At 47.5% G+C, this 19,182-nt stretch overlaps 1 protein-coding gene across 5 annotated transcripts in view; it reads right to left on the minus strand.

The window, feature by feature from the left end:
- The window catches only part of ABHD2 (abhydrolase domain containing 2, acylglycerol lipase), a 38,038-nt gene extending 19,152 nt beyond the window's left edge, over positions 1-18,886 (minus strand). Inside the window, exons 1-6 of one of the 5 annotated variants that reach the window (XM_072043443.1) lie at positions 18,768-18,813; positions 10,772-10,882; positions 10,036-10,125; positions 9,787-9,873; positions 8,731-8,931; positions 379-554 (exon numbers count right to left, since the gene is read on the minus strand). In XM_072043443.1, the coding sequence (XP_071899544.1) occupies positions 379-554; positions 8,731-8,924 (370 nt within the window). In that variant the 5' untranslated portion in view covers positions 8,925-8,931; positions 9,787-9,873; positions 10,036-10,125; positions 10,772-10,882; positions 18,768-18,813. Of the gene's footprint in view, positions 1-378; positions 555-8,730; positions 8,932-9,786; positions 9,874-10,035; positions 10,126-10,771; positions 10,883-13,279; positions 13,487-16,768; positions 16,933-18,456; positions 18,481-18,767 lie in introns of those variants that run through there. The other 4 variants (XM_027465646.3, XM_072043444.1, XM_027465645.3 and 1 more) reach the window with 4 other exon arrangements.
- Between the last annotated feature and the right edge of the window lie 296 nt (positions 18,887-19,182).

A 19,182-nucleotide genomic window follows, 5' to 3' on the forward strand; every position in this document is an offset into this window, starting at 1 on the left:
AGATCACCAGGATTTCCTGCTTCTTGCACAGAATTCTCTTATAGTCTGGACTCCTTCATATCCAAAGCACATTGAGATTGTTCTCATGCAGAGAAGCTATGGAACATTTTTGTTGCTCCTTAATGCCCACCCCTTGCCACACACGGGTAATTAGTCTAGCAGGTCCTACTCTGCTGTCTGAGATGAGCACACAGCACGATGGTCTCACAGCCTCCACAGGCTGGCTAGCACTGTGTAGCTGCCCCCTTCCTATCACCAAAATTAACACCCATCTTTTCTGAGAATCAAGTATCAGGGCTCTTATCTACCCCCCTGCATGCCCCAGAGCACAGAACCAAGGTCAGCAGCTAGATGCAGCCGGCAGCTGCTGCGACTGACCTCCAGTGCAGTGCTCAGACTGCGGCTCGAAGAGATCAAAGGTTGCTGTTGCTCCATCTGGCATCGTGAGGAACTTGCGGTGTCCGTACGGATGCGGCGATCTCACTCTCCCCATTTTTCCATAAAGGGCAGTCTGGATATGTCCACTCTTCCCCCAGATCAGCGGTGGAATGTACCTGGAAGAGGGAGTCATTCAGTTACGCATCCCCACTGTGTTAACAAGCTTGGAGAACACATAAGCGAAGCCATAACAAATCTCCCCCTCATTTCCAAACACAGTAACAAACAAAATTGTTTTTGCTACGACTGAACCGACAGCATCGCTCTTCACAGCCTTACTAGAGCAGAGAGCCTGATATGCTCTCCCTGCTGAGAGATCAGCACTAAGAGGCCAAACGCAGACATTCCTACGCACTGAAACAGCGCGTGCACAAATGCTGCTCACAGACTGCACAGAGACCTGGTGGCTCACTGAGCCTGCAGCAGCACGTTGCTAGCCAACCAAGCTGACCTACAAAACTTGTCAAATATTGTAAATCTGTTTTAATTGAAGCACCGAAGCCTGCTGGGTTGAGCCACATGGACTTGTGTAAGCACTCGATTTCGTAAGTCAGCAGGAGAAACAAGAGGATTCACAGCAAGGTCTGGAAGACTAAAAGCCGCAAGACTTGCTCATTGCGACAATTTTCTATAGAAATATTCTTCTCGGTTGAATGAAGAGCACGGTACAGGGAAATTTTGCCTTTTGAGCAGGGTTTGGTAAGGAAGCAGGCCCGGTTTCAGAAGGACCTGTAATAACTGACCAAGAAAAACACCACTGAATAAATCCGTCCCTTCCACCACAAGAGGAGCACTCTACCAACCTTGTTTATCAAGGGCACATTAAAGCAAGGTGCCAAAACAGCCTGCCTTTTTCTTCCTGCCTTTAGCAGTCCTCAAAAAGACATTGGGGTAAGCAGCTGGCAGCTGGAGGGTGTAAAAGGCTGGGTTCTTTGCTCCATGGCTACAAGCAGAGCTGCAGGTGGCCTAAATGTGCTGCTGGGGCACTCACCTGGCCACTCCGCAAAGGAGAGACCGAGCCAGTGCCTTGAAAATGAGCCTTACATCAGCTCTTGACAGGAAAGCATGAATGATTCATTGTTTAGGAGAAGAGCCGCCCCAGGGAGCATGCTTCCAATTAAGGAGCTGTGGTCTCTGCTGCATGGGGCTGGGTGTCCAGAACAAGCTTGGGAGCTGCCCACACCACCTTGCACCCTGAGAGATCAGCAACACATTTCCCCCTTTATCTTTTCCCTTTTTTTTAAGGGCTTCTTGCACTTATTCCCATCTACTGCTTGGGACCCTATGAAGCAGAGATCCCATTCTTTCATGTCTCTCCCTGTCCACAGCACACCAGGCAGCTTTTGGCTCACCCGATGCGTTCCTCAGGGCTGTAACCCATCGGTGTGACTGGACAGCAGCCTTGCTTTATGCTCTGATGCTGATCACCACTGGCCCTGCTTCCCCATGGCAGCTCTCTTATGTGTCCCATCTGTAGCCCCCGTCCCCCTTCCATATCCTTTACAAATAACTTTGCATTTTGCTAGCAGCTACCCCCCCAAATACAACCCGTAAGAATCTGTAACTCCTCCAGAAGAGGCTCCGACAACAACATCGCTGCATGGTTTCTAACCTTAGGATAAGCATGAACACTGGAAGCTTGGGTGATTTTCTACACAGTACTTCTTAAAGTCAAAGTTATCCCAGGTAGAATCCGCAGTCTTACCCAGCAGGGCTAACAGGAAAGCCATTTCTCCAGCTACAGGAGCGAAGTCGTACAGCTGTGACTGATCAATGCTACCACCTTGATGAAAAATCCGGAGATCTGTGCAGGCACCAAACCCTTCCTCATTTATCTGCAGCTCAGTTTCTGGTTGTAAGTCGCAGAGCTCCAGAGCAATCGCTGCAGCAGCTGCAGCCACACATACCACAGGATATTGTTAGAAAGCAAATCAGAAGAGTCTCCAAGGCCCACCACTGCTGCTGGAGTTTAAATGCAGACAAATGGCTTCGAGAGTTCTGTTTATCAACAGCGCGCAGCCTGCTTCCTCAACGCACAGCTGGGTTCTTTGGGGTAAAAAAAATAAGACTGCCTTCAAATAGTCTGACTGCAGAAGTTGCCTGAAGTACTGATCTGCAGTAAGTCAAACCTCTATGCCAGTTTTTTCTTTCATAGGCAAAGAGCACAGGCAGCTTCCCTGATCCATCCTTTGTTACAGGACTGAGAACAAGGCAGGAACCCCTGCGACTCCGTCTGTAGCAAGGGACAGGCTGCCTGTGGGTTTCACATTTCCCCCTGTGCTAAAACCATGCAGAGCCTTAAGGAGAAGGGTGAATTCACTGCCTGGTCCCTTCAGAGAACACAAGCCAGCGTTTCTGAGCATCCTATAGACGGAGGAAGAAAAACACTCAGCTTATCTTTTCAGTTAACTTCAGTCAGTTGTTGAAGCATCACCGCCTGCAGCAGCAATGTGCTAGCATTAGTCACCCTGCGCGTAACTACACTTCCAGATGAATATTCAAAGGTCAAAATCCAGCGTGAGTAATGTGCATAGGACACTATTCTGATGCAGAGACTTGTTACTCCCACTTAGCCTTACTTAAATATGCTAATGTACATTTCTGGTGTTCGCTTTTAAGAAAAAGCAGTTACAACTCTGAAATACACACAGGTATTATGGCAACAGCTCATTATCTCACCCACCTTTTCTTTTACTACTGCCCACTGACCTTTAAGTTACAGGCTTACAGCAAGCTAGATAACCTCTAAGCCCCTTTAGTTCAGTCTCCTGCAGGCTGGAAACATCACAAGACTTCAACGGGGAGCGTGAAAAGAACTTGCCCAGACTGCATAAATCCTGCGGAGTTAGTGAAAAACTAAACCAGATTAAAACCCACCAGAACAGATTGCTGCAAAAGCAGCCAGCTAGTACAGTGATTAAAAATATTAAGACTTTTTTTTTTTTTTTTTAAAACAAGAAGCTGCCAATTTAACCTACTACAAAACCCTGTAAAACCTTGGCAGTAGCAAAGGGATGCGTCTCTATTGATGCATTCCAGTAAAAGCTGTGCTCAGCTGATGGACAAGCTGGACTTGCAAAGCATCCTTACAATCTGCAGCAGCATGTGATCTGAGACTATTTTTTGTTGACCCTCTATTTTGGCAATAGATAAACCTGGTTTTGAAAGTCTTCCTGTGAGTGACTTCGTGTCGTTCAATGGAAGGAAGTCTACAGGAACTTTTAAGACCAGATACTGAGCACTGTAGTGCGAGACTGCACAGGACTGAAGGACTAAACACGTGTTATTATTCAGGGTTTATGTGGACTTCCAGCTTGCTTTTACTAAAGAGCATAGAAAGAACTCTTTAATCACAAAGGCGCATGAAACCACACTGGTGAGGAAAAAAAACACCAGCCAGGAATTATTCAAGAGTCCTTACCCTCTGAGAGGGCAGGTTAGATAAGCTAAATTTTATTTCAACCATATTATGTAAAAATCAGTTCCAGAAATATTTTCATACTCAACCCAGCTGAAAGCACTTAACTATAGCCGGTGCTGATAGCTATAGCTAGCACAGGCTGTTTCACAATGAGGCCAACATTCCTCATGGCAAACAGCTCAAATAAGATGCTCCTCGGACACAATCCCCCTGTAGGCAGGGGAGCGTGTACTCAGGCTGGTTTTTTTGTGGCTTACCTTAAGCAAACAAGCTCAGCAGGGTGTGACACGTGAAAACATGTGCTAGGTATCATGTGGGCTCTTAAAGGCAAGCAAATAAGTGTTCGGTTCAAGAAGCATTCAAGCCTTGTCCTGTAGGTTTTAATACAAAGACAATCACTACTGCTAAATTTTACCGTGTCTTTCAAATGAGGGCTCTCACTCACAAAAGCAGGTGGCCTCCCTCAGATACAGAGGGTTGGAAAAGTGCTCAAGGACAAGACAGACTTCCTCAGCTTCTCCGTACTGCCTGCTGCAGATGGAAATAGTTTTGAAATAAACCATTATCCTGCAGGGATTATCTCAGGACAGCAAGTTTCACTGTATGGAGCTGATTCACCACGCACTCCTCGGCGTGCCCTGTTACAACCAAGCTGTTCACAGACGTAGGAGAACCCAGGCACAGGCACCACATCTACCTACGGGCACAACTTTCACCGCCCTGCAGTAGCAGTTTGAGATTATTGGAGCAAGACAAGGCGTGAGCAGCCAGCTGGGTGGGGAACAGCAGCCAGAAGACCTCTTGCCTGCACGAGGATGAGGCTGATGTACCACGACAGAGCACACAACCAGATACTGACACGTGGGAGATCCAAACACAAACCTAGGTTGGAGTGGAAACAAAAAATCTCAGCTTCTGTGGAAAAAATGGCTTCCTGGTTTGCTTGAAATCCAAAGCTTTCAGCTAACTCGTCTGAGTGATTTCCCGTTTTGATTTGGTGAGCTGCAACAGACAGCAGGTACTATGACAGAAGAGAAGCACCCGAGGCAGTTCAGGTTTCCTGCAGCTACAACTTCTGGTAACTGGACTCAGCAGCAGACGGGAGAGCAGGCCTGGGGCTGCAGTTACTTATTATGGAAACTGATTTTAGTGAACTATGTACTCATCACGTCATGTGTCTTAACTGGCCAGATGCATTCACGGTTACATCGATCTGCTCACAAATGTGAGCGTTTTTATCTCCAAGTGATTCATTTCAGCTGTAGAGCCCATCCCCACATCACGATAGGATCTCTCATCCACAACAGCCCCTGAGAGCAGCAACTCCCAGGTGTTCCAAAAACATTCTCCTAGCATTTTATGAGTAAAAATAATTCCAATCTGTGCTCGTAGATTAAATTTTAGCGGCTGTCGGACAGCAGATTATGATTTTAGAGCACGTACATCTCCCAGCATACAGGAGTTTAGGAAAGCAGCAGCTGCATAAGCAGCTCAAACAAAGCACACAAAAACCGTGCTATTTTTATTAGCAAGCATCAGCATTCAGATCCTCAAAGATCTGAAGTGGAAGTTCAGCAACAGGCTTATTTTTGGAGCATTACTTCATTCCAACTGAGGAGATTAACACTTTAAACATTGACTCTTGCATCTACTTTGACGCGCTATACTACATCGGGTACAGATGCAGAAAGCAGTCTGCAATTTGTTCACATCAGGGGACAGCCTGAGAACTGCCACCTGCATTCCAACAGGTGACAGGTTGTTTTCATCCCCTTTGCGGGCCAATCCAGAGGTATTTAAGGGATGATTTACAAATCAAGCCTTGCTTGAGCCCATCCTTTATTAAGGATAAGTTTACAGGAGGCAAGGAAAATTATTCTCCATAAGGATGATATTTGTGCCATGGCTCCACAGGACTGGACTCACACACTTGACAGTAGAAGAATTGGGAACAGCCAAAAAATCTCTAGCCCAGTACAGCAAACACTGGCCAAACTTATTTTTCTGAGCCAAAAGAGTCAATGCTGCATTTCTACAGGGGTAAAAGGTGGCAGACCTTCTGTACCAATTTGAAAGACAAAAAAAGAGCACCAGTGGATAGGCCTGGGTGCTTGAGGGTACCAACAGCTGACCTGATGTGCAGGAGGTTTGTAGCAAGCAGCAGATCTTAGAATAAAAAAGGGGTTGATTACACCACTCCACTTGGTAAGCAAAAGTACCGAGCTGGACACAGGTTCAGGAAGGGAAATAGAGATGAGAATTCCTTCTAATTTAGGAAAAAAGTCTTTTGTTTCCCAGTGTTTGATAGATATGTAGAAAGCTCCCAGCAGTTCAGAGAACTGTAAGAAGCAGTACCAACATCTGCAAGTACAAGGTACCTGGCACACAGCCATCTCGGGCAGTTTTACTGTCCTAAGCTCTTTAATTATTCATCCACCATCACTCGGCTTACTGAATGATGTTCTGTTTACAATTTATCCAATAAGTCCACAGGTAAGGATGGTGCCACGAAGGGGAAATACAATAGAAGTGTTTTTCAGTTATTTTTAATCGCTGCACAGATAGAAAGAAATAAGCAAAAACTATTCTACCTGACACCTTGCTTGTAATACCCTCACTCCTTCCTTTCTTGAGCATACAGGCACTGAAGGCACCACATCTGAAAGACGGTTTCCATCTGCACAGAAGAATCAGTGGAAGATCTTACAACAAACCCAGCACTGATCTAACAGAAGGGATTGCTGGGCTACTTATTTTGCTTTCATGGTAGAATTTGAAAAGAGCTGCTTAATCAGCTTTCCTAACACTCGGAATAATTAGCAAGCAATCAAAGCCTTACAAGGTTTTTCAGTGGAGTATAGCACAAGATGTTTCCACATAGCTCTTCCTAATTAGTACTACAAACCATTTCATGCATAATTGCAGGAATTTAAATACATTTGTTCCCCATTAGTCTCCAGGTGACTTTCATGCATAAAGACAGGACTTCTTTGATATTTCAATATTTGCATTTAAAAAAAGAGTCTGCGATAACCTCAACAGAATAGCAAAACCTCATAAACATTATCTCACAACCCTGTTCTCCTTCCAGTAAGCCCTTTCAATCACCACCAGCATTGTATCCCCCTCTCTGCTTGAGCAGAGCTATATAGGTAACAAGACTGAACGACTACTTCTTGACATATTTTATTCTAATTTGTTTGAGTTTGTTTCCTGGGGTGGTACAAGCCTTTCTTACAACACTCTGCCCAAGAACCGGGTGCTGGAAATCACAGCTACAGGATTCAGAGGAGCTGCCAAGTGTGAGCTCTGAGCTGATCTGGAAAAAAACAACGCGAGGCTGCACACGATGAACACAAGGCGAGGGTTCTGCAAGAAGCTCTTCACGCCTGTAGCTAATACACAACAGATGTACTACGATGTTTAGACATGTTCTGCATTTCCACTCCTTCGGGAATGCTTTGTTCTTCAACTGCGTGGAAGTCCGAAACACGGCTCTAATATGGAGCTGCTTAGGAGCTCGTGCCATGGGAACGGCGCTGGAATAGCAGTAACAGACTCTGAAACACTCCACAACAAGCACATCCATCTAAGTTTCAAAGTTTCTACCCTGTCATTAATATGTCTTCAAGACTGGCAATCAGCACAGCTTAATGCTTGCTCTTTCAGTGACTAGGGACACGTCAATCCAGAGTGCCAGCACTTAAATGACAAGCGTCTAAAATGGACTAAGGAGGTTCCAGCGACTTGACATGTTTTAGGGAAGCAACTGCTTTGCAGTTATGGCACTAGAAATAATATTCACCTTCAGTGCTCAGCTTCAGACACATTACTATTGAACTCAGAGTGCATCAGGGAATACTCTTTGGGTTCCAATTTAAAATAGATAGTACTTTGTTCTCTTTAAGAGTTTACAAACCCTGTGGTCTAAGATCATAACACTTTAGGTAGCCAAGGTACCTAAGAGCACTGCTGAAAGACTCATCTTCCCTAAAATGACTATCTTTAAGTCAGCGTGACTTCAGCGATCCAAAAGCAAGGTCCATCTGGCAGCACTTAGCACTTACTAAATAATTGATGCATTTAGGGCTTTTAAGAAGGACCTGCAAGTTTTCAAGGTGATTGCAGTGTCATCAAAGCCTGTGGCCCTCCACAGCTTCATGAAGTTGTAGTAAATGCTTCATTTATTGGTGAAGGTAAGGGCAACTGCACTGGTTCTGGAGGTCCTAGAAGGGGAAGCTGAAGATCAGTCTGCTCAAATATACAGTTGACATAACCTCAAATTGAGGGCAAATCCAACAGGATTTTCTCAGAGCTGTCCGGTATGTTGTTACTTTATTAAACTAGTTATGATAATGTGCTTTACCCAGTAATAGATTTCATTAGCCTCCAATTTAAGGCACTTCAGATAGAAGTAGGCACTTTAAAACTAAGAGCCACCCCCATTTTCATTACAAGCACATAACCACACTACGAAAATATTTCCTTCCTGCGAGCCCTGATAGATTTCTTCTCTACTAGAGAGGAGAGTCCACGAACAGGAACATGTGCTGATTGCATCCATCCCTCAGCCGTTTCTGCAGACAGCAGGCTGCACACTGCAGTACCTGCATACAGATCCTATACAGAGGGACAGACGTGTTTCTCCATACATCCATGGAAAACCCTGCACAACAAGGGTTGGTCTTAACCCAGCTTCCTGGAACACTAACAATAATGAAATGCTGCACTTAGGACATTTATTTCTTTGAGAGAATACCCTGCCATTCATTAGTACCCACAATTAAGAAATACACTAAGCAGAAGGACGCCTAGGTGCAGCTCCTCTCCCCACAACACAGGACAACATGGAAAAAAAATCTCCTACTTACTCTCTGGTCAAAAGCGGGCAGGATTTGAGTAGGAAGCGGGACAAAGCAGAGTCCTGGTAAATGAGTTCAGGAGGGGCAGTTGGGCTTTTCAAATTCAAGCAGCGAACAATAACATAGAGAACAGCAGCAACTGCAGCAAGCTTCACCCCATCAAACACTGCTGGCAGCTCGGGGGTTTCCAGCATCACACTCATCTTGAACCTGGAGATAAAGAGCAATATTAAAGCCTTCTACAATATATTGTTGGATAGGAATATCACTTGCCATGTTGAAGACCAAAGTATGCTAACCACCTTAATTTGTCAGTTAACAATGCTACACAAATCCTAGTAGATCAGTTCAGTCTAGCTACTTTGAAGATGAAAGGAAGCTTATTTTGTACTGCTCTAAACGCCCTGACCACCAAAAGGAATGGAAACTGGATGACCTGTTGGAAAGGAGATTTACTCCTAATCAGTGCTGCACTGGAACTGTAACAGTATCTCAGGTGTCAATGCCTGCAGACTGCAGCCAGGCAATGCTTTCGGGATCTTGGCCAAGACTACCTAGCTCAAATAGAAGCTGAGTGAAAAGCCAGGCTATAAAGGGATATTGGCAGCTCGGGATGGACGTTTCTTCCCAGATGTACAAGCCAGGCTTGAAAAGGAGAACTTGAAAGAACTACTGCGGTAGGTCCTTAGCTATACTGGTATTAACTCCTGCATGTGTTTAGGGTGGTCACTGTACATATATCACTGAGTTCAGCATTTAATTCACCGTTGTTCCACAGTGAAAGGAGGACTAGATTAAAATCTAGCCCTTCAAGGGCTTCAGAGTAAAGGAAGTGGGGAAAGGGTGGGAGGGAGAATTAAAGAGAAATGCAATATAACAATATCCTTCCAGGTTGAAATCAAATTCTTGAACTGAGCCAGCTGCTTTTGAACATATGGTTCAAATAACTGGATGCAGTTATTACAGAGATATTTCATCTCTATTGAAGGGACACTTTTTACCCTTGGTCCTTCCTCTGCCACATGGGTAATGCAAATAAGACAGCAACTGACAAGTAAGCCTTACCAATGTCACTTTTTCTTCAAACGAGGAATAATTGCCAGTCCTCTGTAGAATTTTCACTGTCTGGACCCACGTGCTAGCCAAGTTATCCTGCAAAGGGAGGGAAAACAGATCGATTGTTACTGATAAGGCTGCATCTCTTGGCTGCAAGGCAAGAACACACATTTATCCAGCGGTCCCATCACAGACTTTGCAATTGATTTGTGCATTCAGTCATAGCCACTTCAACTCTGACCCGTCTGCATTGCAAACCTCTTGCCTGCGGAGTTTCCAGGCTAGCTCAGTTGCCTACAGCATACTAATCCCTCTGCAGCATGAGGATAACTTCACGAGGAGAGAAAACTGCAATGAAAAATAACGTGACTCAGAGGGCTGTGAACTTGCAGCAGACCATGCAGCCACCACCTCTGCAGAGATGATGGTGACACTCCTTAGTTCCAACAGCTGCCCCAATCTCTGCACCTTTAGAAGGCCAGAGGTAACAGCACTGTTCCTCTCAACTCTGTGTAGTACCTACACAATTACTGAAGTGCAAAGCCAGGCAGAGAGAAGTTTCCTGCTCCTTTCAGGCAGGCTTAGCAAGGCAGCCTCTCGCAGACAAGTTTGCAAACAGCCCCTGCCTGTTCCCACACTTGCTGTTTGAGGCATTACAGCACATCACACGTACCACACTTCAGCAAGAAGGTGAGAGCCACCGGGGGGCTGAGACACAGCCACCTCATTAACACTGCTGCACATGCACAAGGCTCGCTGCAGAAATTTGATAATGCCAATAAGAGTGCTGGCAGCCTGCGAGTGCAAACAGAAGCGATACGGACAGTTCGGACTGGATTCCTCACAGACACAATAAGCTGATATGGAATCAGAACCTCCGAGATAAAGCCCCAGGACTGTCTGCTCCTTCTGACTTGGAAAACGTGCCAGCAGGACAGGCCGTTCTGAAGCCTCACTCTTCTTCCTAGCAGGATGACAAAAATCTCAGAAGTACTTGCTGTACTCGATGCAGCTACACCAAAATCCCTCGGAAGAAAACAAGTCTGACATCAGCTATCGATCAGCAGCACGCCGGAGAGCCACAAGTCTCTGCCACCACAGCCATCTGTGCTGCAAGAGAACAGAGGGTGAGGACTGCAGAGACATTTAACGTTGGACACTTCTGAAGCTTTGGTTTTCCAGTCCCAAGCTTCACGGAGAGAAGAGTAGGCTATTAAAAACCAGACTTCTGATCAGATGATCATGAATCCAAGCATAATGTTCTGCTGGCTTCTTCTCTTTGCTGTTTTATTCAGAAAAGTAACAGAGACAGCAAGACAAACTTTCCTGCCACACGGATCTTCGGCTAAGTTTGCTGTTTACAGCTTTCAATCACTAGTGAAGTTGTTAAAAATAAAACTGAGCACAATTAGTCATTAGCGTTTTGTACTGGTGACTCAGTGTAACTCACCCAACTAGCTCGCATCTCCCCGAGTCTCCTCTCCCACTTTTTGCTTGTTGCTACCTTTAAGAAGTCTGCTAGCTTGGCGTTGCTCAGAGGAAAACCAGCTAGCTGGTAGGCAGGGTTATCCTTGTCACTTACACACAAACTCTTCCCTTTCAGAGTCTAAAACCACATCCACCCAACATGTTCTAAGCAGACACAGACACCTCAAACACGTGCTAAGTGCCGGTGTGCTTGCCAGGATCTTTACCCACAGGCTCGGATCAGTGCGTACGTGTAACACGGAGACAGATGGCTGGCTGCACAGATCAACTTCTGCAACGAAACCGGTCTGAGAGGCCCAGGCTGGTGAGCTCAGTGCCCCTGAGCCCACCTGCAGCACTTTGGGCACTTCCTCAAGGCTCTGGTATTGCCGAAGACCTACTGAGACCTGTCTCAGCCATGGCAGATGTGCAGGAGCTGAGCCAGAGTACTCAAGCTCTAAAAATTTGAAGGTTTAGCTTACTGAAATGGATTTGAGAGCTCTCTCTGTCTCTAATCACACAGGACAAATGTCTCTATTTACAGGCAGGGATGAGGTCACCTTGCTTCGGTTTTGGTAAGCCCTTTTTGCACTGACCCAATGAACTTGCCAGTTTACGAAAAAAGTACAGATAACTCCAGCGTTGAGCCAGTCAAATTTTAATCTTCAATCTCCTCTAAATGGGTCAGCGCTAATACAAGCAAACAGACATTTGCCCTTTTCTGTATACACAACATGGGATTCGCTTTTAGTAAGCTAGCCAAAATTAGCAAGGGACAGTAAGTGCATTGCTGGAAGCAATCAAGCCTGCCTTCCCAACCATCACGGGGTCTGAGAGCCACAAGGAACACCAGGAAGCTGAAGCTCTCAGGGCCAAGGATGTTATTTTTTGATGAACCTTAAGTATACAACTCCTTTTTTCTTATTTATAAATCACTAAAAGGCATGACATCCCTAATGAGCTACAGCTCTTTAATCAGTGTACTTAAGTCCTGTTTGTGACTTAGGACTAATGTTAAAAATCCATTGTTGGAAGCAAGTGCTGGATTTGTGAAGTCTTTTCATCTGCTCTTTCATCACAGATTAAGTTTTAAACCAAGCAGGAAGGAATTATTTTAGCACTGGTGTTAACAGAGCGCATCTCCCTTGTACCAGTATAAGGAGGAAAAAATCAGCAGCGTCTCGCTTTCCAGATAGAGATGGAAGTACCAAGAAGCTGCAGCAAATTCCTTACGTGTCCCTTCCAGGATGCTGGTTTTGGGAAAGCCACCACCCAGATGTTTGCTTGCAAACTAAGTGAAGTCACGCCTGACAGCAAATTGGACTTGCACATGTTTCTGTCCCAGCTTCCCTGGGGAGAGGAGACTCTTGCAGGGACAGAGGTCGCTTCACTCCCATGACTCAGGGAGGCACAAGCAGCATTTGGTAGCCACCGAGCCCTGCAGCTCCTCCACCCGGGCCCAAGCTGCACCCAGCCCTGCGTGCTGGAGAGCCAGGCACCAAGGGAAGCTGCTCCCAGAGGGCTTCTATCAAAACTCACAGTGCCTTTTCTTCCCCACTGCAATTCAAAGAGCCAAAGAGGCTGTTTCTGAATGGATTAAGCAGGCAGACCTCATTAACTAACTTACCAGGCATTTCTTGGACTAGTTTGATTTGGTTTTGGTGCTTGCACAGAGAATAAAATTTTGAAAGCAAGTCTAGTAGCCAAGGGAAGCAAAACAAAAGCTATGCCTAGGAAGATTCACATCAGAAGGTGGTGTGGGGGGTTTTCCCCCCCTTTTCTGAAGGGAGAAGGAAAGCTGCTTCACTGAAGCTCTTTAGGAAACGTTCCCAGGAAATTATCTTTAATAAAAGTCAAAGCTCACGCCTCTCCCCAACATTACACCACACAACCAGAGGTTACAGGTTGTTGATATCATGCAGGACATTTAGGCCTGCATCACGGAGAAGGGAACTTTACTACGGAAAGGGTGGGAACTCGGGGCACTACAAAGAAGAAAGCCAAGCTTTACGTCAGAGGATTACTTGAAACTCACTCCAGGAAGCCCACAGAAACGTGCCAGGGTGTGCTTGCAGCCAGAGGTTTAAATGCAGAGGGAGATGTTTAGAGACCATCCAGATGAAAATGTATGCAGTGAAAGAGCCTGAAGCAGTGTTTCTTGACGAGAAAGACCGCGGGATTAAGGTTTTGTAAAGCACTGGAGGACAGCCCGAGGTCACAGCAGCCACCCGAGCACAGGAACCTGAAAGGGGAACAATGAAAAAGCTTCAAGCATTACTGCACAGCCCAGAATCCTGTCTTCTACTGAGCACCTTTTATATAAAAGATACTTATTTTTTCAGCAAAAAAAGTCAAGCCTGGATTACTACTTCCATTTTTCCAAAGAATTACACAAATACAAGTATTTTAGGGCCACACCAGTACTAACACCATCATTTTAGGGGCACAAAGCAAGGCATGACACCACAGACCCTCCTGTTATCTTCAGGGGTGGCTTTAGAAGACAACACATCAGAACCACTGAGATCTTGTAAATGGCCAGAAGGACCGAGGAGCACATCAAGAGCCAATTGAGCTTGAGATCTCGAGGCACTGAGGGACTAATTAAACATTAGCTGAGCACTTGGAGCTCTTTAAGCACTTGGGTTTTCAGGAGATGCGACCAAGAGGGAGAAAGTCACCAGACCATCAGGAGTCTGGCAAAGCCCACTGCGGTTTTGTCATCAGACAAGTTTTTATCTCCAAGCAAACGGGGCACGCTGACACATCCCACGGCCAGGGTGCTGACTAGAACATTATTTACACAGCACGCTGCTCCTCAGGGCAAACCCCTCCGCCTTGTGCCAGAGCCAGCACCCAGGCCAGGATTTGGCTGGCTGGGGAGTGCACAAAGCAGCAGGTACTGTTTACACCCTGTTCCAGCAAGAATTCGTTGGCTGCTGTCTTCATGGGAATTTGACCTTTCCACCAGATACAATATTTGGCTCAGGCACTAAATCTCGGGGTACCGTGAGGCTACAGGGACAAAGTTCATCACACGAGGCACCAGCAGGGCAGCCAGAAGGACAGCTGCCTTCAACTGCAGCTTTTAGTTTTTGACTCTGAACAATCCAGCACCTGCAGAGCAGAAGCCAAGCCCCTCAGAAGGCTGGCTGGACATGCCAAGGCAGCTCACTTGAGAAAGCACCTGAAAGTAATTCTACAGCCCACAGGGCCAAAGGCTCCTGAGCTCCTTCACTTCCCCAGGAAGGTTAATTTACAGTCAAACAAGCCTTCAATTTCACTTCCTTCCGATTGCCAGGAACTGCTTTTGTTTCTTCAACTGATCAGAACAGTTCTACTGCAGGACAGGCAGCTCCCGCATCTTACCTAAGGAAGGTGGCACAGACTGGAGGCTGCACAGCAAACGAGCTGGATCCTGTTTGTCATAGATGAATCAAAAAACTTTATTAGCTTTTATTACACACACCTGATAATACAAGATTAAACTCAGACATGGCCATTAAGGCTCTGATGACTCCATAGAAATCAATTAATTGCATCTTATCTTAACAAAGGCTCATGTTATTAAACAAACATCATTCATTGCGTACTGCAGAGACTTCGGACTTTGTCACACCCTAACTACTGCCTCGTGGAGCAGCAAGGGTCCAGCTGTTTGTAGAAGAGGTCAAGCTTACTTTCAGGTATTGTGGGAGGGGAAAAAAGTGCTGGCTAACACCCTTCTGTGGTCTTACAGCAGGTGCCACTTACCTACCACATTGCCCAGGGTCAGCATTAAGCTCAAGGGAAGAAGTTGAATAAAGGTGCAGAGAACCTGCCAGTCCCCACTCAGAGAGCAATGCTTCCAGCATCCAGCCCCAAATAGTGAGGTGAGCTGCTGTGAGCTGCAGCACAGGCTGAGAAGAGCCCCAGGAGCCAGCTCCACTCCTTCACTGCGCTGTGAAACGCAGCGCCACGCTGTCAAAGCCTGGCCTGTCCTCGGACTCGTTCCCTCTGTCCCCGCACTGTCAGAGCTGGAAGAGCAGCCTCAAGTCCACGCACATCCCAGCTGCAGGGAGCCCAGCTGCACAAGCACAGCCTGCTCCACGCCACTCGAGCTGCGCAGCAGGGAACGCCATCCATCAGCAAAGCACGAGTCGAGCCAGCCAGCAGTGCTCGGTCTGGTCTAACCCCGAGTTCAGCAGTCAGCAAACACCTCTACCTGAGCATAACCAGAGCTGAGCTGCCGCTTCGCTCCCAAGCCCTCAGTCAGCCTGCTTGTTTCCCCCCCAGCCGAGCAGCTCTGCTCCACGGCTGCAGAGATTTGCAGAGTCATTCACGCTGAGGCTGCCCACGACAGGCAGAAGGCTGATTCCCATCATTGCATTCAAAAATTAAACAACAAAGCTTTGGGGTAAAAGAACTGAATACCAGGAGGCAGGACCTGACCAACACACACCTACCCATACTGAAAAATAATGCAGCTTTTAGCAGGATGCTGATTAAAGCAAGCAGGTTTTGGTGCACTAGAGCAGTCACCAGCAACTCACACCTTGGAGAGCTTGACTGCCCTCCGTCCTGCTGAGCATGGATGGGAATTTAGGGAGATTACAGCCACACTTCTTCGGGATTTCTCTCTACCTCTTACAAGGACATTCGCTTTGTGCATCTGCTCTCTCTGGTACAAACCTTCCACACTGACACATGCCCGGCCCACACTATACAGAACAGGGTGTTCCAGTTAAGGGACGGCCAGATTTGAATGCCCTCAGTGTTATCTTTCTGGAACCTGCATCCTGATGCAAAGGCATCTTTGGAAGATGTAAATAAGTTTTATAGAGTATTTCTCAACAGTAAAGCAAGTCTCCAGAGCCAGGCAGCTGCACTTCCTGGTGAATCCAGAGATACAGATGAAGACATCTGCATGCTGTGAAGTACGATGCTTCCTCCACTGCCCTTACCTCTAAGAGAGCACAGGCATAAAGATGTTTCAAGCTCTTGGTTTGTACAAAATTGCTTTACAGAGGAGTTTTGATTATTGCTGCCCAGTGTTGGATGAGCAAAGCTGGCAGCCAGACACAATTATGTTTTATTATCAAGTCAACTGATAGAGCTGCAGAAAAGACAAGCCTCAGGGCACACAAGGCTTCCTAGAGCTGAGATGTCTGCCTGGCTAGGTCAGCAGCATTACCAGACAACAGGTACGTTGGGCAGGCAGGACTGTCTTCTCTATAAGGTCAGACTGCCCTTGCACACTGAAATGAAGTAAACTGCTTGGTACCAAAGTCAATCGAGTTTAAATTTAATGTCTGAACAGTCAGGTGAGTTTTATCAGTTTGTTATCTGAACTGCTTATAAGCTTAATCTTCAAGAGCCATTTAGGATGAAGGGCAAATATTTGTAGAGAAGTTCGTTTGCCATATATAGCAGCAGTTGATCTATAGCACACACCACAGAGAGCTGCTCAGAGCTGTACTCTGACACACCACAAAACAAGACCCTCCAGAGGACTCAGCAAATACAGATGCCGACTCCAACATACCAGCAAAACTTTGGAGATTTAGGCCTTTGCTGGGAAGTCCACACCAGCAGCTTCAGAGCACCAGGAGCCATTCCCAAGAAGCAGAAAAGCCAGCTTGCTTTTTCCGTGATGGGGTAGACGACCGAGCACTTGGCCATTTCTAATCCACTAATGGCAGCATTAGTCTAGACATGTTGCAAACAAGGATCAGAGAGGTGAAGTGTATCATTAAATATTAAATTGCCAACTCACAACACAATCACAAGAAGGCACGAGAAGCCAGAACTTTCAATAATGCCAGCTAAGCTATGGATCTGGTTTGTACTTGCCAATTTTATCTGTTTTTAATGCAGCTCCCTTCTGCACCCATCTCATCACCACACACTGTGGCTTGTGTGGCGTTTGACGTGCTTCACAAACCCTGAGTAAATAAGATCTGCTGGTCTAGGTAGTGTCAGCACCCTTCAGCTGGAAATAGACACTAAAGACCTCAGCATGCAACCCCCTATTACAGACTTTGCTAAATCCTGTTGGTTTTTAACTTAATCCAAGTTCCAGCGCTGCCAGCCCTGGCGCACGAAGGATGAAGAGATAGGAGACAGAACAAGAAAGAAGACTAACAGGACAAGGTGAATCCAGCAGCACCAAAAACGTTTCCATTATCAGGTGAGGTCAGACTGCAGAAGGGTTGAATCACTGCTCTAAAGCCACCATTTGCTATGGTACATCAAAAGACGCCTATAAATGCAGCTGAAACTTTGTGCTTGGCTAACCTCCCCATGTGCCTGTCAAGGACAAATGATGCTGTTTTGCCATCTTTCCTTCTCTCCACCACAGCCCAGAACAGTGACCATTTCACCGCGTTAATCTCTGGGTTTTCACATGACAAGTTTAATAACGCAGCTTTATGAAACGCTGGAAGCTTAAGCTGCTATTTATTCGCTGAAGAGAAAATCTAGCTTTTACAAGAGGAGCAGAACAAATTGGTTTTTAGCTTAACTTCTTCAGAAGCAGTTTTGTGAGGTGGAAAGCGTTAACCCCAACCTCCATGGCTCTCTGGAGGTCAGAGAGGGAAGAGACTGCACACCTAGAAAAGACAGAATCCGAGGTCAGCCTCATGCCCTGTTCAGCTAATTCACTCAGGAACACTGAAGACCTGCCAATGCAAGAGCTGAAAAATGATTGTTTTTAAGAGTAAGACAGAAGAACCCAAATATTACCTCTCAGTTCTTTAATATCCTTCTTGTCCTTGCTCTAAGGAAGGCCGTGTGCCCACTGACACAAGAAGAGGCAAAGAGGCAACAACTTACTCAAGCTGCTCTGGTGACACGAGACCTAAACGAGCATCTGGTGAAGGAGCTGAAGTGGAGACCGATGGCACAAAGATGATGCCAGTCCCGAAACTCCCCACTCCAACACAGGAAATGAGCGTTATGGAAGGTGTGGAACCCAGACATTAGGAACGCCAACAGCCCAACGCTGCCTTCTAGGAAGGCGCTATCAGCAGACTGGAACATGCCAACCCCAGCAGCATCACGGACGTGGCTCGAGGCGATAACTGCTGATAAACGGGGCCCGTAAACCACCGCGACCCCACCGTGCCAGCCAGCTGACCAACAGCCCACGAGCATTAACGACACGAGGACGCAGCGGTGATGTGGAAGCCACCAGCAACCTGCCAGGGGCAGGCGGGGACCTTTGGAACTTACCAGAGCTGGGACAAGCTCGAAGGAAGGGCAGGAGGGAGCTGATGGATGGCTCTGGAGGGGGCCCCCCTGAGGGACGGGACCCCCCCGGGGGCAACCCCACCGCTCACACAGCCCCTAAAAACACCAGGGCAGCCCCCAGGAGCAAATCTCCACTTATTACACCCCGCAGCGCCGCCAAGCCTCCCCCCCAGGCCCAGCGGGCCTTTAAACCCCTCCCGGGACCCAACCCGCGAGGGACGGGGCCGAAGGAGCCCCCTCAGGCCCCCTCACGGAGCCCGGCCCCCGCCGCGGCCCTGCCGCCGCCCCCTCACCTGCAGGCCCCTGCCCGGCCGCCGCCACCGCTCCCGCCCGTCTGCGGCCGCCCCGCTGCCCGCGGCCCCTTTGCAACCGCCCTCGTCCTCCCATTGGCGGCGCCGCCCCGCTGCTCGCGCGCCCATTGGTGGAGGCGGAGGGGAGGGGGCGGGAGCTGCAGCCGCTCGCTTGCCATTGGGCGGTTGGGGAGAGGAGGGGCGGTGACCTGTGGGTTCATTGGTGGGGAGGGCTGTCAGTCAGGCCGTGATGGGCGGCCGCGGGAGGGATGGGGATGTGGGGGGCTGTGGGGAGCCGCCGCCATGACAGAGCGGGGCCGGGCTGGGGCTGGAGGCAGTGGAGACCTCCAAGGGCACCTGGGCCAACTGCCCACCACCACCAGTGTCACCACCAAGCCGTGTCCCCAAGCACCACGTC

This window comes from Anas platyrhynchos, chromosome 11 (genome assembly GCF_047663525.1).
Source record: "Anas platyrhynchos isolate ZD024472 breed Pekin duck chromosome 11, IASCAAS_PekinDuck_T2T, whole genome shotgun sequence".
Classification (NCBI taxonomy): domain Eukaryota; kingdom Metazoa; phylum Chordata; class Aves; order Anseriformes; family Anatidae; genus Anas; species Anas platyrhynchos.